General features: G+C 39.0%; 1 protein-coding gene across 2 annotated transcripts in view; it reads right to left on the reverse strand.

The window, feature by feature from the left end:
* TUT7 (terminal uridylyl transferase 7) overlaps positions 1 to 23,082 on the reverse strand; it is a 35,117-nt gene extending 12,035 nt beyond the window's left edge. The window contains exons 1-20 of one of the 2 annotated variants that reach the window (XM_069776400.1): positions 22,950 to 23,082; positions 20,392 to 20,912; positions 15,470 to 15,645; positions 14,794 to 14,910; positions 13,608 to 13,785; positions 13,022 to 13,110; positions 11,948 to 11,999; positions 10,057 to 10,126; positions 9,059 to 9,185; positions 8,226 to 8,345; positions 7,102 to 7,233; positions 6,172 to 6,352; positions 4,675 to 5,810; positions 4,399 to 4,549; positions 3,648 to 3,734; positions 2,695 to 2,795; positions 2,142 to 2,199; positions 1,353 to 1,456; positions 278 to 367; positions 76 to 189 (exon numbers count right to left, since the gene is read on the reverse strand). In XM_069776400.1, the coding sequence (XP_069632501.1) occupies positions 76 to 189; positions 278 to 367; positions 1,353 to 1,456; positions 2,142 to 2,199; positions 2,695 to 2,795; positions 3,648 to 3,734; positions 4,399 to 4,549; positions 4,675 to 5,810; positions 6,172 to 6,352; positions 7,102 to 7,233; positions 8,226 to 8,345; positions 9,059 to 9,185; positions 10,057 to 10,126; positions 11,948 to 11,999; positions 13,022 to 13,110; positions 13,608 to 13,785; positions 14,794 to 14,910; positions 15,470 to 15,645; positions 20,392 to 20,881 (3,573 nt within the window). In that variant the 5' untranslated portion in view covers positions 20,882 to 20,912; positions 22,950 to 23,082. Of the gene's footprint in view, positions 1 to 75; positions 190 to 277; positions 368 to 1,352; positions 1,457 to 2,141; positions 2,200 to 2,694; positions 2,796 to 3,647; positions 3,735 to 4,398; positions 4,550 to 4,674; positions 5,811 to 6,171; positions 6,353 to 7,101; positions 7,234 to 8,225; positions 8,346 to 9,058; positions 9,186 to 10,056; positions 10,127 to 11,947; positions 12,000 to 13,021; positions 13,111 to 13,607; positions 13,786 to 14,793; positions 14,911 to 15,469; positions 15,646 to 19,226; positions 19,346 to 20,391; positions 20,913 to 22,949 lie in introns of those variants that run through there. The other variant, XM_009922305.2, reaches the window with a different exon arrangement.
* Between the last annotated feature and the right edge of the window lie 2,055 nt (positions 23,083 to 25,137).

Genomic DNA, 25,137 nt, shown 5'->3' on the forward strand with positions numbered 1-25,137 from the left:
CCTTCACATTCAGCAGTGACATTCTACTGGTCAATACTGTGTACCGGTACTCATTTCTTTCTTGATATACTGTACCTCTTGAAGAACAGGGATGACAGGTGGATTTCGCTGTTGAAGAAAATAAAGCACCATAAGAGTATATGCATAAGAAGAAAGGCTACCTCGAGATGCATCTCCAATGTCACATATCTAGAAAAAGAAACATGATTTGTATCTTTTATGGTTATCATCTCTTGCTGGAGCACTTGTGCTTCTAGAATGTCTGAAATACACTTACCTTTGTAAAGACTTTCATTGTGTAACACAGATATTTTACTCTAGGATCAATGGCTGCATATGCTGACAGAAGTCTTGTGTTATGCAAGGCCTATAAAAATAGGAAAGTCATATAGAAAATATAGGAGCTCTGAATAAATGAGGGAATAAGCTGAAAACATGAAAACCAAAAACTCTTAAGTTGTGTGCTCAATAAATGCAGATGTGAAGCCCTGCATAGTAGAATATATATTGACAAAGGAAGCATTCAATAATGAGGTTATCACCTGCTCTGTTAAAAATCTGATCAACATCCTTAATCTGCACAGAAGTGGTACAGAGCAGCATTCACAGAACAGTACTTCAGAAAGGGAAGCATTAATCTACTACTGCATTTTCAAAATACTTCATAGAAGGTAAGTTCTTGAACTAAGAGATTTCAGCCCAGAAATTCAAGAGCTATCAGCTGACCCATATGAATGCATAACTTCAAGAAGAAAACTTTCAGACTTACTTAGTGGTTGAGGTATCTTCCTCAAGACTCCCTCTGAGCTCATAAAAACTTTAGAAAGTTTAATACTTGACTCTAAAACTTACTTTCCTTTGATGTTTCAAGGAACTGGCTTTTGAAGTTCAGAGACAATGAAAACAACCCCAAAATTTGTTTTTGAAGTATTTGGCCAAGAACTTGTGTTTTTTTGTAAATTCTAACACATCTTCCAGTTCAGGCAAGCTGGGTTCAAAATCACTATTCCAGGTCTCAAGGCTAAGCAAGAGCCATGACAGAAAGTGGAAAGTAGGAAAGCTGAATCTTTCTCATTTACAGAAAGACTTAAATACCGAAACCACTATTTCTTACTACTACTGAAGAACTAATATATGTTCTCAGGGAAGTGACAACTCTAAAGTCGCAACTATGCGACTTACTTCAGTCATAGTCAAATAATAAAAAAAAAAGGTTAGGAAATCTAAAACTGCAATAGGTAATTGGCAACAGTTGATTATTGAACCTCACGAAAACAATCACTGCAATCTCAAGAAGCAGACCCACATTTTTCTGTTAAAAAAAAAAAAAAAAAAAAAGGAGATCACCTTACCAGAGTATTATATAAACTGATGTCTACTTCAAGACCACTTCTGACATGGAAAAATTTGACAATTGGGACTTTAGCAGTTGTTATAGGCAAGACATTTCTTAAACCTAGGATGAAATGTTTAATTACTGAATGACTGCAATACAGTCGTAACAGTATCAAATGCTCTAAATAACTCCAAACTGTAGTAAAAAGGCTAGGCTACAAAATAAAATCTTTGTTGATATCAAAATTGTATTTCAGTTATATTTTAATATTGATATTAGACATTTGTCAAACATGATGAATCTGCCAAGTATAATATATACAAATACACATTTAGCCCCCCATAAAACAAAGATCAGTCTAAATTTTATAGAAAACTAAGCCGAACAGATCATTGATAGTTCACTCCATTTATATTAAATTCATGTGAGATACACCAAAACAAGCACTATAAATAGGAAAACCAGAATTCCATTGGACACTTGTATCAGCCTACCTTTTACTATTAACTTACTAGGCACTGAACATACAAATACAACCTAACTACTAACTTGAAGCCTCAAGCTTTAACTTAAGGTTTGTTCATATGCATGTAGGTTATAAATACACCATGAGTCCAATTCAGATGTGGTCCTGTAACATTATAACCTCACAGACTTACACATGCAAACAAAAATAAGTCCAAATGTTCACAACATAACCTCACTATTACTAACATTAAGCTCTTAGATATAGTTTTACCGTTCTCACTACAGCAACTGAAGTCACATAAATGGAACCACTTATTTTAATTTTCAGGAAAGTTACCTGACTCTTTCTTGAGAACTTTTGCTAAATCTTCAATGATTCTGATGCAATCAAGTCCCTAAGACATTAAGAAAAAGAAGTTGAAAGTTGTATCTGCTACAAGTATTTTAGGTAAACCTTTTATTACTTGCCATTAAGCTTAAAAATGGTATAAAACTGAGTTTCATATTTTACAGAATTATGTGAATAATTGTTGTAAATTAACACTAGATAATATCTTAGCATGGGCTTTTAAAAAGTTTATATTAGGCATGAAAGGAGATCGATGTCCTTTTCCACTGTCTCCCATTCCTAGTTGTTCATGCTACAAAGCATGCTATTTATCTGCACAGGTAACACGAGAAGTAACAGCAGTGCAGAATTCAGAAGAAAACTGACTACTGAGAGTAGTTCTTAAACTTATGCCTAGACTCCCTAAAATAATCTGCCTTTGTGGCACCTATTTGTGTTTTCTTCTAATCTGAAAAGCTTCTATTATTTTATAAATTTGTTACACTACATAAACAATATAACCATAGAATTTTGCATTTATTTAAAAAAGTTTTCAAACTACCTCAGCAGTTTCCAGCCCATCCATCGTCATACAGATATCAAGGTCACTCTGTTTGAAGCCAAAGCCATTTTTTGAGGAGCCAAACAAATTCAGCTTGGTTCCTGTAAGAGATGCAGTGGGTTATAACCACATATAGACACAGAATCTCAAATTGTATATAGCTTCAAACCAGCATGTCTTTTAATACAGGCATGAAAACATTACTATCTCTCTATGGTACATCAAAACTTATTATCAATTTTGCTGATGAGGAAAGAATCTCTACTGTCATTGGTTCAAATGAGCAGTCTAACAGATCCAGAAATGAGTTACTTTTTCCAATAATTAAATCAGCATGCAGGTCCAAGCTGAAATCTGATTAAAAAAATGCTAAGACTGCTCTCTACAGAGATTTTCAGGATAAGAGACATATCTGTCCACATACCAGGCTGCAGCCAAAAAATCTTTTGCTAATTTTAAAAGACTATGATTTGAAGTCCGGGTGTTACAGGTAAGAACTCCAGAAACAAACACAAAAGTTTAAATAGCTAGAGTCTGCAGATAGGTCAGATGTTCTGCCTGTATTTTAAAATATTACAAAAACCACTAAGATTCAGTAGGAAGGACTACAAAAAAGCTTGCTGTTTGTAAGAGCAGATACAACAAGAAGTCTGACTAATGAATAAGGCTAAAATAACGATTACAAAACTGTTCCACTACTGCTTTGATCATTTTCTCCTTAACTTGCCAATATTCCTTCCTACTAATGTGTTGTATATGTAAGTCAAAAAAGACCTAAAGCCTTAAAAGACTTAAACCAGAAATTAATGTAAAGAAGTGCAGCAATGCTGAACAATACAGGTTAAATGTTCAAAACTAAAGTGTTTATTAGGCTGATAGGATATGTTTTCTTGGAAAACACTCAAATATGAACATACCAACGTATAAACATAAAGCTAGAACTGCCTAATTACCTGGGAAATCCTGTCTAATGAAGTTTTCCAAGTTTTGTCTTATATGTTCCCGAGCCTGGTCCTCTACAACATTTGGAGCAAAATCATCTTAAAAGAAATGACAACAATTAAGGCAAACTGATCCGTAGGAAGATTCAACAGCAAAGAGTCAATTGAAAAAAGTAAGGAGTTTACAGGGGGGAGGGGGGGACAGAAAAAGCAGAGGACAGAAGATTCACATGTGAAGGAAAGAAAGCAAGGATGAAGTAGAAGAGAAATACCTGTTCAAAGAAAAACATTAATTAGACAAATAATGCATTTTGTCTGGTCAGAAATGGCGAGAGAGAAAGGAGGAAAGTTGGGTCACTCTGAAAAGAACAAAAGTGGAGAAGTGTTACAAAACAGTATTTTGACTCCATTTTTTCTAGAACACTGAAGCCTTTGTTTAACAAAAACCACGAGTTAAGGAAAAGTAATGAAATTCAAAGTAGATAGAAATGTAAAAGCATCTGTCAAAAACCCCACCCTATAATCTGTAATCAGGCACCCAGTGTGTGAAAGATAAACATAAACATTTTGTATTCCTCTAGATACAAACTACTCAGTAGTCCTGTTAAAGCCCTTACAAATTTTAGAATTGTTATCTAAAAAGAGTTGGATGCAGTGTAGCAAATAAACTGGCCTCCTTTATAACACCATCAGCCTGTGGTTATTTTATTATTTTTGCAATTCTTTTTCTACCAAACAACAATATTCAAAGGAAAAAACTTACGGTAACATTGGACACAAACTTGATCTAGAATAACTGAAAATTTGGGTGTCAGTGCTGGTAGTGGGTCAAGCTCAATTTTCTTGAAGTCTTCTGGACAATCCCTCTTTAAATGACCTTCTCGTTTGCACAAGCTACATACCACTGTAGGAGACTGCATGAACAGAAAGCAAGAATGGTTTTAAAAACTATAATACTTTAATGAATTTGAGCAACACTTCCATATACCTGATAATAGAACATAAGCAATACGTTTATGTTCTGATACAGCTTGCTTACCTTGCCCTTTGTAAAAGCTGATTTACTGAATTCATAAAAAAGTTCAGATTCTGAACACTGTTCTATTGCTGTGTTCTCTTCAAAAAGGCTTCCCTTCTCAGTAAGATCCTCTTGACTCAAATTGATCCTCAGATGTCCATCCACATTTTCTTCGAAATGTTCATTCTCGTACTTATTGGGGATAGAAAAATGTTCTTCTTCCTCTGACAGTGCATCATCATCTCCAGATCCAGTGTATGTGTTATCTAGTTCATCTCTCGCTCTTACAATAACACAACACACTCTCTGGTTTAGAAGACTTGGTTCTTCCTCCTCTTCCTCCTCATCATCCGAGTTAATCATTTGGGATTTTTGACTCTGTGCTGAACATAAGAATTTTTTGGGGGATTCATCCAGTTCATCAGTACCTTCAGTGCTCTCCTCATCAATGTCAATCTTGCCATCCATTATACCACTGCACTCTAAGCCAAACTCATCACTCTCTGTAAGTACAGCATTTTGAAAACCTTCTAAGTCTGAAGTACTACATGTCTCTATATCATGCTCATTCACTGTAACAGGGAGATCACCACTATCACTGTCTTCATCTATTACCTGCTCAGCAGTCAAGATATTATTCCATCTTCTTTTTTGTTGTTCATGTTCTTCCTCTTCCTCCTCTTCCTCTTCATTTCCACTCTCTGTCTCTTCACAACTTGGTTTAAAATCCTCATTATCTCCAGAAATAACTTCCTCAATTATACAGTCTGAATCTTCATGGGCAATTCCCAAATGACTTATATCATCAGCCACTTCTGTGAAGCTTTCTGAGCCATCACACAGTTTTGAAGGATCAATTCTATGTGCCTGGGGCATACCTGTAGTCTCCATTCTGCAATCTTCCATTACTGCTATGTTTGTTCTACCATCCAAGTTTTGCAACTCAGAATTTTCATGCTTTATAGCATCTTTTCCATGGTCCAGCATTTCAGATTTCTCCTCAGTGGCATTTGGAGAGGTTTTTTTGCTCAATTTTGCACTTCTTTTGTGAGGTAAGGCAAAATACTTGTAAGTTGCTCTCAGGCAGTGAAGGATATACTCATACACTAGCTGACTGTTCAGAGTTCTTGCCACATTCCTTTTGACTGAATATGGGTCTAGTAGAAAGAAGTGAGCCAGAAGTGCAGGAGTTAACTCTTTTTTAAAAAAAGTACATCCTTACAAAATGTGAATATAAAACTGTTAGTTACTCTAAAACATTGTGTAGGGACACAAGATCTATGAATTGTGCTGAAGACAATTTTTAAGTCCACTTAATTACTTTTGATAATGTTGGAAAAAATACCCAAGAGAAATATTACTTAAATTAATTTTTTTTCAAAACATATTCTACTATAATGTCGGGAATCATAGTACAATATTGAAAAATTCTAAGTTATGACACACAATGTCAATAGCCAAGACAGTACCCTAGAAAATTAAAGTTAACAGTTCTTTAAAGTCTGTTGATATAAATACCTTCCACAGCAATGCGCTTTTTAGGCCAGTCCTTTGATTCACGAGACACTGCTTCTTTGAGTCGTATGCTAATTACTAAATCAGCCATATTGAACTCCAGGGCATAGAAACGAAGCAGTTCTACCCAGAGCTGACCAGCATGTACTGAACACTGCTGTCCTGATTCAAATACTAATGGAACCTGTCAATTAGAGAAGAAAAGCTTAAATAATATTTAATGCACAGGTGTTTAGCTGTTGCACTTCCTTGAATTTCATCTGTAATGTAATATTACAAAATTTATAGTTGCTTCTATACTCCTGCAATTCCAATAAAAACTGCAATTAAAAAAATGGAAGAGATAGTATAAACTTAAATTATAAAACTTCAAAAGGAAAGACTGCAGCAATGGTAAAGAATAGCATCAAAGACTAAAACAATTTCTCATTTAAGTGTTTATGCCATAATTTATAAATTTCCAAGAAGATATCACATCTAATCTAATTGGACAGAAAGGATTATATAGCCTTTTTTTAGCAAAGCCGAAACTGTATTGTTAACTGTCATAACATGCAATCATATAGTGATACAGTTCCTTGCAAAGTTGTTATAAAATAATTTGTAAGAACAGTTCAAAGCTAAGAGGAAATATATTTCATATGCTTAAACTAATTCTGAGATAAAATTGCTTCTACTCTATAAACTATATTCTCCCCCAACAGATTAAACCCCAGGGTCTTAGCAAAGAGTTTGAAATAACAACTAGTTTCCCGCTAGCCTCTTATGACCAAGCAGTAAGCATAGCAAGCCTTGTATCAAGCAGTAATCCAATCTCTTAGCTCAGCTTGTTGTTTTGCAACATATACACAAAACAAAAATAGAAGACAGTTCTTTTTTCGAGAACAGCAATGACTGCTAGACTGCTACAGAAGTAAATTAAGTAATTCAGACCTTGCCCCTTCTAGGGGAAGTTTCTTGTGGCAGATCAGAATCATCAGTGGGGTTATGCTCCCAAATCACAGCATTGTTCTCGACTTCCTTCAGATGAAAATTAGTTAGTTTGTTTAATGAGAATCCTCCAATCTAAAGGAAGCAGAAAAAAGAAACATACCGCCAAACATCACGTGAACTTTAAATCTTACCCTCCCCATGGTAGTAAGCCAAATTAAAACAGAACAAAGTTTAAAAATAGCTGTTCCAGGCCTAGAATATGCCCCAATCTGCTTCTCTTTTCCCCCTATACTTCTCTACAAAAAGCTCTCCAGAGTTCAGTGCTTTTGGAAGGGTACCTGTATGTTATAGAACCTTGTCTTTGCATATTACACAACAACAAATAAGGTTTTTTTAATTATATGACCATATACTATAGGATGTTTCTCTCATTCAGTGCAAAGAGTGGAGAGGCTTTGGGAATAAGTCAGTCATGTACTGAAGGAAATTGTTAACTGCAAGGTCCATGTAATGGAAACTGGAACATGCACACTAAATATAACAGGTGACTGTAAGAACAAAAGCGGGTGCCATGAATATAACACCTGGATGGTGTTCTGGAGAATTGGATTCTGGATTTGTGTCCATAATACAACTTCTGACATTAAGACGCACTTCAGCTTCTAAACCCAAGAAATACATGCTCTAAACCCCTAGTCTGATCTGTCAGGCAGATATCACACAAGCATGCTCCCCAGCTGTGGTCTATGTTTTGAAGAATTAGATGTCAAAATCCCAGACATTGTTTTGGGATGTAGCTATGTGAATTCAGAGTTCTCAAAAGTCTGGAAGAAAGGCTGAAGAAATGAGGAAGTAGATTGCTATGAAGTGCATTATTCAATGCCCAGCTCTCCTTACTCACAAAAGGGGCAACAGAGCACTTAATGACTACGATTGTGAATTGCATCCTTACAGCCAAGCATATAAAGGTCAGGTGTAGTCTGGCTGAATTCACATTCTTTCTGAATTCCTGCAGAAGTAGCTGGCTTATGACTTGCTCAGAATAGCAAGGAGCTGACAGGTTACACACCACCACAGGTGACTGATCCTCTTATTCTTACTATTCACTGTATTAATACACATACCCATGATCCCAAATAGACAGGTAGAAAAGGCTCTTTCCTCTGTTGTAGAAAGAAAATAACCATTAAAGCAAACACATAAGGTGACAAGCCTCCCTCTTCAGGACGATCAACACAGCACAACTGTAAAAATAAATTGTGCAGTCATTAAGGTTTCAAGTGATACTGTGAAAAATACTGTGAAAAAGACATCTTTGAGCTCTTATGAGATCGATTTTGTTCTCAAGGCCTGCATATTTACTGGAGTCATGTTATTACCATAATATTTTCAGTTTAAGAGCCATAGGATTAAGACTGGCAAAACAGACAGCATACAGCACATTTGCAAAAATGATGACTCATTTTACATAGATATAGTACAAGTCAAAAGTTTTTCAATCTTCTTAAATCATATTTTAATTGCAGGCACATAAAGTTTTGGAACAAGTTATTTTAATTCACAATGAAGTTTTCATCTACATGGGGAAACAAGCAGCTTTTTCCTTTCAATTTTTTTTCATGATGGGTTAAGTTTTATGGGAAGCTGGTAAATCCACTTGATATACATTCCTCTGACTTGTTTGGTAACAGCAGGATACTTACAGTCTGCACGCCACTGGCTGAAACTTAAAATTCCACTTTTGAAATTTAGTGGAACATTATAATGCAAAAATGATAGTTACATAATTTATAGCATTTACAATTTATAAAAAATTTAAATATCCTTTTTCCCCACACTTTTTCTAAAGACTGTTTCAACAACTGTTTTCTAAAAACCATGCCTACAGTCTTACCAGCATAATATCAATGCTCATTCAATATTTATTCACAGGCAGGAGACTACAAATGACTCTTACCTTTGCCCAGTACCTGAAGGCAATCACTAAAGGTACTAGAGTAGGTTCCAGTTTTCCAAGTGTAGCCAAATGGTTTGTTGTCAGACAAGCATTCTCATTCCCTGCACTCACTTTGCAAATAAGGCCACTAAAACCCAAAAAGAAACAAAGTAAAAGATCTTGGAAGTTTTGTAAGAACAGCCATAGGTCAGATAACATCTCACAAAACAGTGTAGAAGGCTGTAAGGAAAGACTTAACAGCCTCATAAAGACACCATGTCTATATTAAGAGAAGCATGGAAAACCAATTTGATTTATGGTTAGGTTGAAAATATATATATTATGATTGTCTGTAAAAATGTTTTCAAATACAAGTCAAATTTAATTATTTGTTTCTAATGACATTAATTCACTGAACCAGAAAAAAGTTACAGTACTAATTTCCTTCATAAATCAAAAACACCTTCCCATACCACACCCATTAGAAAACAGTTCTATGCTGTTTCCATAGCACAAGAAATATTTTCAAACACTGAAAGATCAAGGTAGCAGCAAATAACCAGTAGCATTTCTGTATCAGTAGCTCTTTATAAAATGTTTAATAAATCTTAAGTGATATCCATTAAATGGGCAAAATAAAATGTCTTTCACTTGTTCTCAAAATACTAGTGAAGATAAGCAAGCTGATCTTGCCCTTACAGAAATCCATAATTTAATGTGGTATCTACATTACCTATAAGGAAGGAAACTTTCTGCTTAAGCAGTTATTCCAAATGGAAGGGTAAGGGTACATGCTGGAAGCCATAATGGTTGAAGGGTTTGTGAAATACACAGCTGAGGACAGAACAACCCTTACCCTCTTATTCTAGGCTAGGAATGACTTGCCCATGAGTGTTAGTTTGTGTTTCAAAATCCATGGAACTGTAATAATTTAGTACAGAAACGTCATTTTTCAGATGTTGGTACATATAATTTACATTGCTATATACTATTAGAACACACAAAGTGACAACCAAGACCTTTGCTTTTCTCTGCACACCACCACAGGTATTCTAGCATGGAAATCTGCATCAACTTCTGTAAAAGATTCTAGGCGGGAGAAAGAAAAAGAAGAAGCCACGTTAAGCATGGTGTTGACAAAAAATATGTTGAACTGGATGCAACTAGAAGTACAGCTAGAACTTCAATTTCTTAGTAAAATTACTATTTTGAGACATACATCAGTACATCTGATAGATTAATCCTGTCACACTTTTAAAGCAAGTTTTTTACATGTGATGGGAAGATTATGGTCTACACTCTATGATAAGCACTGTTAAGAAAATACTCAGGAAAAAAGGAACTTTACAAAATTCATATACACAGTAGGTAAAATTAAATAGGTATATTTTGGTTAAGCGCTGGCTTCAGTAATCCAGGCATACAGACAGACCAATGATATCTGTAAAACAATGTTAGTGTGAAAGATGAAAAAAACAGAGTGTTATGTCAGTACTAGACAGAAAGAAAATACCAAAGTTTATTTTCCCTGGCAATCTAGACATGCTTGGTGTTAAGTATAGACCAGGCTTACGGACATGATGTAATTTCTTCTTACTATGCTTGATTTTTAATTTTTTTCCTCTTATTCTTAATATAGGTTTCCAAGTACAATTCAGCTACATTTTTATCTTAACACTAAAAAAGTACAGATGTCAGTGCAGTCCTTTCTCCAATTGGAGTTTATTGATCCAAACCGGGCTTATTTTTTGATCCCTCACTGTTTCACTGGGCCAGGCAGAAAGGAAACTATGAAACAATTTTAGATACCCAACTCAAAAATTCTGAAACGACAAGGTTTTCTTGATGTCACCTAGCCATTTGGACACCCGACTTCTTTGAAAAAATATCTTGCTTTTGTCACTGGGGTACCTCAAACGCCTAATGCTCTGCCCCTGTATCATCTGACTCACGGAAAAAGGCTTTGCCCAAGATGTTAATGCAAATACTGCTTGCTTTTAAAACACATTAGAGATCCTAACTTCTTATGGGATCTGGGTCTTCATTCCTCTAGTCTGGTTGAACAATAACCCCATTCTCAAAGACTATAATGGTCATTTGACCAGACAAGAAGATGCACATACAATGGGGGTGGGGGTGTAATGAGAAAAATCTAGGTCATTAAATATATGCATGTTTAATATACATGTTTGGAACCAGATGGTCTGATTTCCCAACTGCGGGCATAAAGCAAGGCAAGAAAGTAGTAAAGCTACTTTTTGCAATCTGCATTTAAAAAAAGACAGTTTTTTTCCCATCTTTTCATTTTTTTGCCTGAATATGCCTGAATCAGTCTGAGTAAGTGCATTTGTTAAGATCTTAAACTTCACTTGCCTGTATGGCACAGAGTTGTATTCATTACCTCAAAAAACCCATGTGTCTGTATACAGTCATTTGTACGTGGCCTCACTGCACTAACAGGCATGCGCACATGATTATAGGACAAGAAACCACAATCTGAAAGTATGTTACCAAGCTTCTGATCCCATACTAGAAGAACTTAGGCTACTTTCTGTACTATACACGGCTAGAACAGCAGGCTGGGGAAAGAAAGGCAGCACAGTCTACCTTAAGTTTAATGACATCTTCACTTATAATGTAGACGAAAACCACCCACTAGGAATTTCTCATATCAACACAAATAATGGGACATCAATAGTCATAAAACTGAACACCAAACCAAAGTTAGTTCTGTCAATGTATTATTTCCTGCAGCATTTTTCAGTCTCATCTTTCTTAAAAAAAAAAAAAACCAAAAAAAACCCCAACAAAAAGAGTAGCATGTGGTTTACCTGTTCAACAGAGGTGGAATTCAACAAGAGTAAGCAGTAATAGTTTAAAGGAATTGAGAAGGCAGCAACTTTTTCTTACCACTGTTCTGGAGACTTTCTTGCACAAGTAAGAGAACATCTGGTTGAGTCATCTGTCAATATAAGTAATAAAGCTGTTTTCATAGCTGTCAAAAAGGTAATGTCCCACAACTCAAAAAAACTTTAAAACATCACCCCTAGGCCACTCCTCTTTTTCTTCCAGGGGGCAGCAAGAAAGAAACAAAATAAAAGCAACTGAGAAAAAAACTTCTTTTAGTCCTTGGCTATGGCTAAATTGTAACAAAAGCAACACCAACTCTGCTTATTTTGAAGAAAATAATGAAATGAGTAATTCTAAGTAAAGCTATTTTTACCTCTATCAAAGACTTGGTTGTGGAAAAAACCCACCAACAGAAATACTATTTCTGTGTGCTTAAGTATGACTGCCTTCTGACATAGTGGATCTACCTCACGTCAATGACTGGAATCATAGCTTTTTAAAATTATATGCACTTTATGAACTTGGATAATTCTTTTTCCCTACAGCATTTCCACCTTTGCTTCCTAGAAAAAATAGTACATTTTAACCATGGGACTGCCAAATCAACTAAAGGAGGTATACCTATGGAATCAAAAGCTTTTCAGAGTCCTTAATTTCTTTCCAATGTTCAAGCATAAAGACATTTAGAAACAACTAGTATGACAAATCAAGACTTTAAATTACTTCACATATAGATGACATAAGATGGTTTAATGGCTCAAAAAATAACCTAGCAATCAAAAACTCTGATGTGCATATGTCAGTATGGAAACAAGATCATGGAAGTAGCATTTAAGCCAGCTGTAAGAGAGGATAAATAATTATCTGTCTTGTAGGACTGCTAGGAGTACAGATGTTTTAAGTGTTTTCAGAAGGAACACTTGATAAAACACAAACCTGCATTATACGGACTGACCATTACTGGTGTATGAAGCAGGAATGTTATTTTAAGACCATTTTAATGTGATAGCTGTTTTACCCAATGCATTTTCATAATAAGTGCTACTACCACATTATAAGTTATATTTAAACTATAATCTGCATTAAGGTGCAACATTCAAAACCACTTAGACATAATAAAATGATCCTACTTACATTGGCAGGAAACTGGATATCTATGTTTATGTCTGAAGTTTTGAAACCAAATCTGCTGTAGGAGGAGCCATACAATCTTAATGAGCACTCTGCAACAAAAAGAATTATACTGCATTTACTCTACACCTCATTCTAAGTCTGTAGCTACTTCACACCATTGTCAGTAGATCTTAAACCTACATATAGTTTTGATAACCACAGGAAATGAAGAAGGGTCTTCCAATAGCACAGAACCCTGTTAGTAAATCCTGCCTTCCATGCTGTTGCTAAGTAAAGGCTTAGCATGAAGGTCAAATGCCCCCCATGTCCTGTTCATCTTCACTTTTTACTACAGGTCTGTTTAGGTCATGAGCACCCTTGCAATTTAATTCTGATACAGGGTTATACTGCTACATCATGTGGCAGTAACTAGTAACAGACTAGTAACTAAATATACTGTTTTAGAATTTAAAATTTAGCTAGCCAAGGCTTTTAATTAAGTTTTCACTTCACAAGCTGTTGGTATTTGGCTCTGGTTTTGGTTTTCTGTTGGTTTTTTTTTTTTAAGTTGGCATATCTAGCATTTAAAACAAATTGCAAATAATACCTGGCAATTTTTGACGCAGTAAGTTTTCCATCACTGCTTTAATGTTGAGCCTTTCTTCTAGATCTTCACTATTTAAGCCAAACTCCTGCACTACATTTTCAATAGCAACACCAATAGCTTGTATCTGGGAAGGTGTTGGAGGCGGCAGAGCAGTCAGCAGCTGTTCTTCTTGCTTTTCCTTTAAAGATAGTAAGACTGATGTTTTAATGATTTTCTTGAGTTGCTTAATGCACTAGAATGAATGCCTGCAACTCATCCCAAGTAATACTACCACAGGTTTTCCAGATAATGGAGGTAATTGGAAGCAAGAACATCAAGAGAGAAACTGTGACAGGTGTAAAGAGTTAGATATTCCAGGACACTTCAGTAATGTGCAGAGGTGTATATAAATATATTTGGAACATTAAAAAAAAGTTGCCAATTCTTTCATCTCCTATGAAGTGGGAAAGGGTAGGAGTTAAAAGAATTAAAACCTGCAGAAGACAAGTATTTTTGTCAACTTCAAGCTGAGAAAGTAGAAGGACCAGAAGTTATTTAATTAAAAAAAAAATCAACAGTAAAATTGAGGTTATGCTACAAGTTATTTTTATGTTCAAAACAAACTTATTTCCTTTACATACAAACAAATCTGTAATACTCCACAAGTTCTTAATTTTTACAGTATTTCTGAATTGAAATCTTCACCCTGACATATAGGTTATAATTCATAATTCTGTCATACCAACTATATTTGCTATTGCTGCTCCTCATTGCTCTGGACTTTGATCAAAATTCTTTATTGTTGAAATATGCCAATGAAATATTCAACAAGAAGAATACACATAACTAGTCTACAGGAAGAATTTTAGAATAGCAAAACAGAAGAGTCAGTTGGTGCATCTTTTTTATTACACTTCAATCACCAATAACAAAATATTACTGAGTTATACTTTAAACGAGGACTTATTTTAATAATAGGCATGAAAAAAGTACAAATTAAATTCCAAAGCTGAGGGCAGAAGCAAAGTGCAGGTCCCAAGTTTACTCTTTTTACCAGTATCACTAAGTAATAGTTTTTAAGAAGATTCAAACACGGTGAAAAATAAATGCAGAATCATTTTAGAAGCAGTGCCGTTTCCTTGTCATTAGTAGGGTGAAGACAGTTTCATAAATCTGCATTTTATGCTTTTTCTTGTCCTTAACTCACCTTTAGGCTCTTCTTGTGTCTTTTCTCTTTAATATGCTTATGAGCAAAAGCCACTGACTCAATCAAAACATCACACAATTTGCAGGTATATTTAGCCGATGGGTAGCTTCGAGGTTGCTAAAATAAAGATAGTAAAAAATCCTAAAATACAGAAATATACTACCTTCATTTCATTCAATACCCTTGCTAAGTTGAATGACTGTAACTCTGAAATCCACAAACACTCACTTCAGCTTCCCTAACTCCATTTTTACAGTCTAAACGTTTGTATATTAAGTATAATGCCAGAAGAATGGTGGTACTGGGTCAATAAAGCCCAACACCTTGTCTTTTACAGTGGAAAAAACCCAATGCCCATGGAAGAATATATTAACTGAACAAACATACAATAAAACTTTTCTAGTCCACTGCCCCAGCGTCTAGTGATCTGATGTTAATGCATGACCTAAAGGAGCTACCATTTTCTGTGCTTAAATTGCTGCCAAACCAAGATTTATTATAGTAAAAAAACGAAGGACAACCTGCCTTCTTTTGACAATTCATTAACAGCACCCATTTTGTATGTTACTTCAATTCCATAGACTTTCTAGCTACAGTCAGAGAAATTGCTCAAAGTGCATTCTCTATATTGTATTTACAGACAAAAAATAGGAAAGGTTAGTAAAGACAGTGGCACCTTCTTCAGTCTATAAATGCAGTCTCGCTTCAATCGTTCTTCAGCTTGCTGCAACCCTAGAAGTTCTTTTGCTGACAGCACAGATTCATCTATGACTGGACCATCCACTTCATCTTGATCATACTCATCTTTTCTAGTTCTTCTTGATCTTCTTGACTTCCTAAGCTTCTTCATTTCTTATAAAGAGTTACAAGAGAAAATATGTCAAATAACTTCAGAGCACCACACAGCATTTTGTTTGGTTTTTTTTTTCTTTAATTATCATTCTACTATTTGCGAGTCAGAGAAGATACGAATCATCCACACTGCATGGTTTCATAATCTGTTCTGTGCAAGTCTCATAACAGCAAGTGTGTATATTTATGTCATAACCTATAGTACCTTTGCTCCGAACTACTAAAAAACACAAATTTGTCCCACTGAAGTCACCAACCTTATTTAGTTTTGTTAAAGCTGGCAAAAAAAACCCAACTAAATGCAACAGATTTCACTGCCTAGTTGAGACATACCTGTATGTCTTTATAATGAAAAGATAGAATACATCCAAAGATTTCAGGGTGCCTGGTCAGGTTTAGGTAGACGAACAAGCTAGAAAGTGAACTGACCCTTAGAACACTACAAATGTCACAGAATTAGTGAGTGTAGGCCAATCTGAATGATTTGGAAGAGCTAACAGCACCATGATATAGCACTGCCATGGCTTAGCTAACATACTATAATTTATTATCACCAGTAATAACAGCCTGTTATTGTCACTCGCCTTTCAATTAAACCATATGGATCAATATTGCCTGCACATTATTAAATAGACAAGTGGAAAGAAAATAACCCCTATTGGCTACGTAAGTCAATAAATAATGAACTTGCTAAGTATTTGCACACATTGCTTAATAAAGCTATAAAACTGGCAGAATTAACGTGCTTAGAAAGCTTGTTATGTTTACAGCAAAAGTTCTGGAACAAATTAATGTAAATACCACTTCTACTTTTAAGCAAACTTTGTCACCATTTTGAAGCAGGAATTGCTACTGGTCCAAAGAATACCTGTAAAAATAATCTCAGGAATGAATATACACAGGCCAGATTTTCACACATGACTTTAGACCACATCTTACCTTTCACTTGAACAGCTATATAGGATGTCCAGATGCATGGGATTTGTAAAGTTCCCTGCTTCTGAGAAAGTTTATGCAACTTCCTTAGACTCCAAAACCCTTACCACAGCATGTTCTCATTTGTAATAATTAAAAAAAAGATAAAACACAAATGCTCTACCAAATACACTTAAAGAGTTTCTTTCCTGTGATCACAATTTTTGTCTCTAGTAATTGGCAAAAGGGAAACAACCTGACTGTGTCTTTTCAAGCAGTTGTTTGATTCAGTTCACCAAGCAGCACGCATGTGCTAGTGTTGTAAACAGGACCAGGACAAGAATGGTAATATTTCTCTCAGCAGCAGCACAAGTTTATGCTGGAATAAACAGAACTTAGACTTAATATGTTGCTGGGACAGTACTCCAAAGGAATCTCCAAGGAGCAGAAACAAAAGTCTGAGTCTCTGAACTTTACACATCCCTTCCATTTCCCATGCTGACCCTCCTGCCCAAACTCCTAAGACCTGCCACAGTTGTTTGACTATATTTTTACTGATCAGTGTAGACAGAACCTGGAGAAAAATGGGTATTAAAGTAATGTCTTTGCAGGAAAGCATGTGACAACTACCTGCTTACCAATTTTTTCTGTAACCACTAAGTAACTTAAAAAAAAATTACAAAGTAAATGAATACTTCTAATATTTGGTAGTTACAGTAGTGATAATCTAATTATAGGTTAATGACTAAATAAAGTACTAAAGGCAAGATAAAATGAAAGCTTCCACAGAAAAATCAGTGCCCCAGAGATTTGGTAAACTCCTTCCTTATAAGCTACAGTAAAAAGGGATAAAGGTAGAGGAAAGGGACAACTACATAAAGGATTTCAAGTAAAAGGAAATGCTAAAAGAAACACTTTTAGTAATTGTTTGCTTCTTGACATAGAATTAAAGCTTCTGAAGGGACCTCAAGAGGTGAACTTTGTCAATCCTGAGCAATGCTCACCTAACCTGTTTTTAAAGGCCTTCAGGTACATACTCCATGAGCTGCGCAGACAATCTCTCCAGTACTTCCCCAGCTTTACCATTAGAAACTTCCCCTTTATTCCTCATCTGAACCCTTCTTGCTCAATTTTAGGCCCATTGCTTTGTGTCCCATCTATTGGAAAGATGCGAGCCAGATTACTACATCAGCTTTTTAATACCTTTCTAGACAGCTAAAGACTATTATCATGCCTCCCTACCCTTTCCTTTTGCAGAAAGATCTGAGATGGTTTACAGTTTGTGTAGTTTCTATTTCTATGTACCCTGGCACTCTTCTTGCTCTTCTTTGGACTGTTTCCATTTTACTTATTCAAGTAGGGTGCCAAGGCTGGACAGAGCACTGCAACTGAGTTTACTAGACTTAGAGAAAAAGGAGTACTTCAGGCTGTGAGTCTGTTTTCATGCCTCACAACACCATGACACTGACTACTCAATATCATCTTCTGATTCACTACGATTTCAGATTCTTCTCTGAAAAAAATACTACTTTATAGTAACTTTTTCTCCTTTATTTGTAGAGTTGACATTCTTACTGAAACAATGGCATTTGCATGTCTTTTCTATTTCATCCTATATGTGGGACGTTTCTCCAATTGTGTAGTTATTTTAATTGACCTTCCTGCTTTTCTGCATTCAGTTCCTACCAGCTCCACAGCATGTTTGTCCTGGTTTCGGCTGGGATGGAGTTAATTGTCTTCCTAGTATGATGTTTTCACTTGCTACTAAGTAGTGTTTAGACTAATGTCAAGGATTTTTCAGCTTCTCATGCCCAGCCAGCAAGAAAGCTGGAGGGGAACAAGAAGTTGGCACAGGACACAGCCAGACCCAAACTGGCCAATGGGGTATTCCATACCATGTGACATCACATCTAGTATATAAACTGGGGGGAGTGGGGGCAGGGGGTACCACCACTCAGGGATTAACTGGGCATCAAGCAATTGCACTGTGCATGATTTGTATATTCCAATTCTTTTATTATTACTGCTGTCATTTTATTAGTGTTATTATCATTATTAGTTTCTTTTCTGTTCTATTAAACCGTTCTTATCTCAACCCACGAGTTTTCTCGATTTTCTCCCCCATCTCACTGGGTGGGGGGGAATGAGTGAGCAGCTGTGTGGTGCTTAGTTGCTGGCTGGGGTTAAACCATGACAATATTCAAATTTAAAAACACACAGTTAATAAGCATGCTGTCTTCATTCATCATCAGAATAGTGTAATAAACATTGAACAGAACAGAATCCTTGCAGATGCTTACTCAATGCTTCCTATCATTTTGACAAAATCTTTGTTAAGTATTTTCTGAGTATAGTTATGTAATTAGCTCTGCAAGTCTCTTGTATTAATTTAATCTAGAGAATTTTCCTCTAGTTTACTTACAGAGCTGTCACATAAGAGTGTCTAAAGTACTACAGCACTAGTAGTAGCAGTATCTACCTACTGCTTCTTTCATGTCCACAGGGGACTGATCACTATTTTAAAGAAATAAATTAGAAGGACTTGGCATACTTTTTTCTTGACAAATCCATGTTTGCTGCTACTCATCTCTCTGTTACCTTTCAAATACTTATAGCAGATTACATTATTTGTTCCAGAACAGATTCCCAAGATTAAAGTTGCATACCATTTTTTTAATTCCACTTTTAAGAGACGCTTGCCCTTTCCTATATGCCAGTAGCTCACTTCTGAATAAGTTCTCAGGTATGATTGCCGGTGGTTCCAAAAATCTACTTCAGTGAGTTCCTGAAGTTTCACAGAAAAAAGTTCATTAGACCCAGCAAATTCGAGAACAAACTTGCAAAAGCATTCTACTCTGCTCTCTCCTCATCTGAGGTTGAGTTTAAGTGTGCAATTTACTTCTAACAATGAGAGACACTGGGCACCTGCTCACAGTTTACCCTTTTAGTGGCAGCTGATATCAAGGGAAAGGACATTCAATTCCTGGACTTCCCAGTACCAACCAGCAACAGCTTTCCTTCTCAGCAGGGGGGCAGATCAATATTGACTTTGGCCCCCAGTCTTAACTAAAAGAAGACAGATCTCTTGTTAACAGGCAGTTGTTCCATATTAGCAGCACCTCATTTGTGCCTTAGTCTTTCTTATTTTATCTAATTACATTCTCTCCTTTAAAGCCTCCTCTTTCTGCTTTGATCTACTTACACTTCCTTCTAGTACTTGCATTCAATGAAGACCTTATGATATTGATCACTTTACCCTCCTTTAGCCTGTTCTTCCTTGGATTTCAACACTTACAGCTTGTACTGTCATTATTAGTGCCAACTGCCCATAGAGGAGTTGAATATGCATGGAGAGCGAGTTCTGTGTTATTGCTGTATTACCGTTGCTAGTATTAAGTTCTCACTACGCCTACAAGGCATTGTTTTCAATCTTCTTTAAGACATGTTGTTACAGACCTCATTAGTAGCTCCAAAATCCTACCCTGTATCAATTTAACTGAAACATCCCTTATTAGCCTTGACAGATTCAATCAAATTGTACCTGGAAAACTGCAAACAGGGACACTACACAGATGTCACAGTCTACTTACTCCTACCACTTCTACACTAACTTAAAGACAACACAATTTATAAAACAAGTTCTGTATCATTCGCTGTAACAATTTGTTTAAGGTGCTACAGTATAGTACAGTCAACAGTTTGCAATATATGACAGAACAAAGATGATTTTTTTGCTTTAACAGTGAATCTTGAAATTTTACGTTTCAGCAAAACACACAGAGGGCTACTTTACTGGATAGCTATGTAAAAAGCAACAAACGTGCTGATTACCAGAGTTTCCTTTCTGCATGTCTGCCACGTCTTCTAAGTCTTCCTGAAGTTGTCGTCTTACATTTCTGTTTCCAGCACCTTCAACTTCATGAAAAGAGTCCTTTCTTGCCCTGCTATGCACAGGAATCCACGCAACAGATCTGTACTCTCTCCAGCTGTCAGAAGTACCATGGTGGTCATCAGATACCCACTTCTTCGTCTGGTCTCTTTGGGTATCATTTAACTTTGACCCTTGACTGTAAGTTGTGTTTTTAAGTGAATTTGGGCTACTGAAAACACTACGTGGCCCTCGTCTAGGACTGCTTCTGTAATGACCTGGTGTTCCCCTTTTCTTTTGCAGGCTGGTATCTATTTTATTGCTATGGCCGTTTCCGTATTCATCCATGACTCGGTAGTCTTTCTGTAAGGGACTTCCTTTTAATTCTTCCTGATGTAAAATTTCCTGTTCCTTATTTTGTTTGGCAAAGCAAGGTTTTGCAGCATCTCCCATGGTTATTGCTGTTCAATTTAGTGATTCCCACCTAGAAATTAAAAAGTTAAAGTTGTATTTTAAAATTAATCAAGCAATAAACACTGGTTATTATTTGTTATTTAAACCTCACTAATCAAAGCCCTGGCTCTGTAATAACATCAAGGCAAGCAAGTCTTGGTGGAAAGCAAAATTTGCTCCAACCAAACAAAAGGCAGTTCAAAACTCAGCTAGGTTTCTTCTCTTAAAATGTCTAACACCTATGAGTGGTTCACAAATTGCAGAGACAGCCTATGGTTTTTTTGAGCATTAAGGTCTAGATGCCTTTAGGACAGATAACTACTTTTAAGAGTCCACATCAGAGTCTCAGCTCAGTACAGGAAAGCTTTGAAAGAATGACTGAAGGAACTTCGTAGCATGCAGAGTACGTAGAAGGCAGGAACCAGGATGGCCCCAAAGCCATTCTATATCATCTGAGTATTCCCCTTTCCCCACAGTAGGCACCGTTCACTGTGTGATCAGAGGAGACAGAGACGTAGAAGTTGAGTAGCAATCTATCCGTCAGGCAAATATGACACAATGATTAAGAAACAATGCTGCACTCCAGTCCACTCTGCACATTTTACCTATACCGGCATTCTGAGGTCTCACGTTACTTGGTATAAAGCACTCATATTTCATATTATTTTAGTATTCTCTAAAACATCTGGGCTACCGATTTGCTCTTCCCTGCCCCGCACCTGGTGATGTCCATGTTCTTACTGTAAAAGACTTCCAGGGAGCTGTAAGTCCAACGTTAGCATAAACCCGTGTGGACCGTGAAAGGAGGAATTACCTGGAAGAGACTGGCTAAAGACACATAAGCACCAGCAGTCACATCGACACTGAATATTGTACGATTTAAATATAGCCACATACAACCAAATAAAAAAGGTTTTCTCTTTCAAAAGACATGGATGCAGGGAAGGCTGTAGGGCATTTACAAGAAGCACTTAAACAGCAGGAAAAGGGTAGAAAGGCCATTCTGTTGCCTTTAATACGGGAGTAGGGTACCTGATTTTCTTAAATGTTTTTTTAAGTCCTGCAGGCCCCAAGTGTCTGCTTTCTATAGGCTTGAGGCCTTTAGTGTTTATCCCCCTCTTAAGCAGAAGAGGGTTTTTTTGCTCTTACTCGAGTGACAAAACAAGTGGGATTCCTGTCCTAAAGACCTGAATTCATAGCCAGTTATGCACGACTGTGGAGACGCAGGTATTCCAGCTAAGAGCTTAAAGAAAAGTTTCAAGCGCAAAAAGTGAACTCGCTCCCTATTTTCGGAAAGAAACTGCTGTCAAACCGGAATTTCAGAGCGACCTAAAACCAGCTTGTTTTAGAGTCATCCCCAGAAGCAACGCCCACGCCCAGCCGCCAGGCCGGATGACGCCATACTCCCCGCACTGGAAGGGAGCGGAGAGTCCAAGTTTACACTCGCCTCTGGCTCCCAACCGCGACGCGGGGTGCCGGCCTGGCGGGGGGGGGGGGTGGGGGGTGTGGGCTGCCCCGCAGGGCCAGCGGCAAGCGCAGCCGGGGGACGACACGGTCCCCCGCGGGGCCAGAAACAGCAGGCAGCCCTGGCCAAGTTGCCAACGGGACCCAGGCGGCGGTGTGACGATACCGACCTCCGTCCGTCACCACCAGGCAGGAAGCACGCCGGGCGGCCCGGGGCTCCCTTGCTCCCACGCGGCAGCTCCCGGACCCCTCCTTCCAGTCCTCCCACGGGGCCACGACCCCTCCCCCCCCCCCCCTCCCCTCCCGCTCCCCGAACGACCGAAGGGCCGGGGAACGGCCTGGCGGAGGCGGGGGGACAGCCAGGCGGCCGGGGCGGCGGACTTGCGGCGCGGCGGACTTGTGGCGCGGCGCCCCCCCCCCGCCCCGCCCCGTCCCGTCCCGCTCGCCCCTGCCCCGCCGCCTCAGCCGGACGGCCGGCGGGCGGAGCGGCCGGCGGCGGCCCAGGCCCGGGGTCGGGGGTGGTGCGGAGCGGTCGCCGGGGGACGCCGCCCGCTGCCGGGGAAGGCCTCGCCCGGCCACCACCCGCCGAGAGACGAGCACTCACCGGCCGCCGACGGCCCGCCCTGCTACGGCCGCCCCGCCATTGTGCCGCGGCGGAAAAGGCACCGGTCCCTCCGCGCGGCCCATCCGCGCGGGTCTTCCGGCAGCCCGGCCCCGCCTCCCGCCGCGGCACCGGGGAAAGGCGCGAGGGCGGGATTTGTAGGGGCGCGTCGGCGGCGGGCGGGAGGGGCCGCCGGCGGCGGGCCGCGGGCCTCCCTTCGCCCCCGGCGCCCCGCCCGCCCCGCCGAGTGCCGGCTGCCGGTGGCGAGGGCGGTAGGCCGCGGCCAGCCCCGCCAACGCAAGGCCCGCCAGCGGCCGTGGGAGGCTCTTGGCGGCGGCGGGGAGGAGGCGGCCGTGGGTGTTCCGTGGAGCCCGCCTCCAGGGGAGAGGCGTACGCGCGCTGGGCGGGCGTCTCCCTGGAAAGGCAGCGGTGAGCGGACCGCACTGGCGTCAGCGGTCGCCAAACCAGCAGGACGCGAGCAGCTACCGCAGGGCGGTCCCGGAGGGTCAGGTCGTTGGCCTGTCCGCTGGAGAGCTGAAGGCGTCGCCACGCCGCTGGGTACCAAACCCAACCCCACGGGGTCTGTGCGTCTCATCGGACCGGCCGCCCCAGTCGAAGTCGCTACGGTTCGGAGCAGATCGCTCCTGAAAGAGAAGCACGAAGTACAGGAAGTGGGAAAACCCGGGGCGGGTGGGGGAGTGGACGTACACCGGGTCTCCTGCGGCAGAAAAAAGGTCTGCTTCCTTTATCGCTAAATTGCCCTTCTCACCGAGTTCAGTTGATTTTGTGACTATTGCTTGCACTTGATCAGCCTCTTCCTCTTACAGCTGCCTCTGTTGAAGAATAACTCTGAGATTCAGAACAGTCTGACCGTCTTGTGCAAGGTCTATTTTGTATATATCAAATTAACAAGTAAGGCTGTAATCAGAAAAACACACACTTGGCATTCATAGAATAAGAACACCCTGGAACAATTAGGCCTTGATGTTTTGAGGATGCTTCGTGTGCCTTGCCCACTCGGCAAGAAAACTCGAGGTCCGTCAGAGAGAAAAGAAACGTTAAGGATAATTGGACCTAAGAAATGTAGGAAGTGACTGATAGAGAGAAACATCCTGCCCCAGAAGGTGCCAAAGGCCGGATGATTGACAAAGAAGCGTGAACTGGGGGAAAGGTAGAGGTGGCAGGGGGAGATTGCGGCCACCGGCTCAATTCCAGGCTGCAGGAACTTGCCCCACCCCCGCAAGGAGCATGCATGCTAATCTACATAGCAAGCGAGGCTAATTTAAATATAACTAGCCAATGGTAGATGAGATGGTGACTACTAACCAATGAATGCGAATTTAGGTGGGTTTTTACTAATCATGTAACAGAATAAATACATTGTTTTTCTTTGGCGTGGTGTCCTAGCTTTGTGGAATTACCACCTAGCACCCATCTTTGAGCAAATATGAAATAAATACTGTCTCTCCCTAGTGTGTGATTATTGGGTGGTTGCACACCGGGAAGCGAATCCGCTTTTCAGACAACCCCTCCTCTTTCTGCATGCCCTCTTCACTACCTAATTACTGCTTAGTTTAGGAGGGTCTCTTCCTAGTGCTCTTTTGCATCCAAATTTATGGAAAAGAGGTGCTCTTAATCCGCCTCATGAGGCGGTCCTCATAAGAATTCACCCTCCCGTTCCAATCCAGACTTCCTTAGCAAAATGTGTACAAATACACAGACTTTGAAGGGAGGTCAATAGTAGAGACTTCCCAAAATTATTTATGGTATCTTCCAAAGACAAGACATTATAGCTTTATAGCCTAGTGCTTTGCATCAGCACAGGAGGCTAAGAAAAGTCTCCTGGCAAGATGCTCTCTGGAGAGGGCCTGGCATGGAAGGATAGCTTAACTTACCAAAACCTTGCTGTGAGCGGATCTGGCTGGAATGCCAAACACAGAAATGTTCCTGAGCCCTGTCTTGCCTTCTTCTTCCATAAAATTGTTTGAGTGGCTGCAGGCTCACTATGTTTCATGTCGTACTGATTGCGGTGGGTCAAACAATGTTTGGTCTTATGGAAGGTCCCCTCTAGTGCACTCATGCAAGGCTGTCTCAAGTTCCTGTCATTTTTATGAAGTTAAAACTCCTGTTGTTTTTATGAAACTCACAGATTCTGTTTTAGATTTCAATTAGATGGATAATTGTATACTCA

The sequence above is a fragment of the Haliaeetus albicilla genome, chromosome Z (genome assembly GCF_947461875.1).
Source record: "Haliaeetus albicilla chromosome Z, bHalAlb1.1, whole genome shotgun sequence".
Lineage (NCBI taxonomy): Eukaryota > Metazoa > Chordata > Aves > Accipitriformes > Accipitridae > Haliaeetus > Haliaeetus albicilla.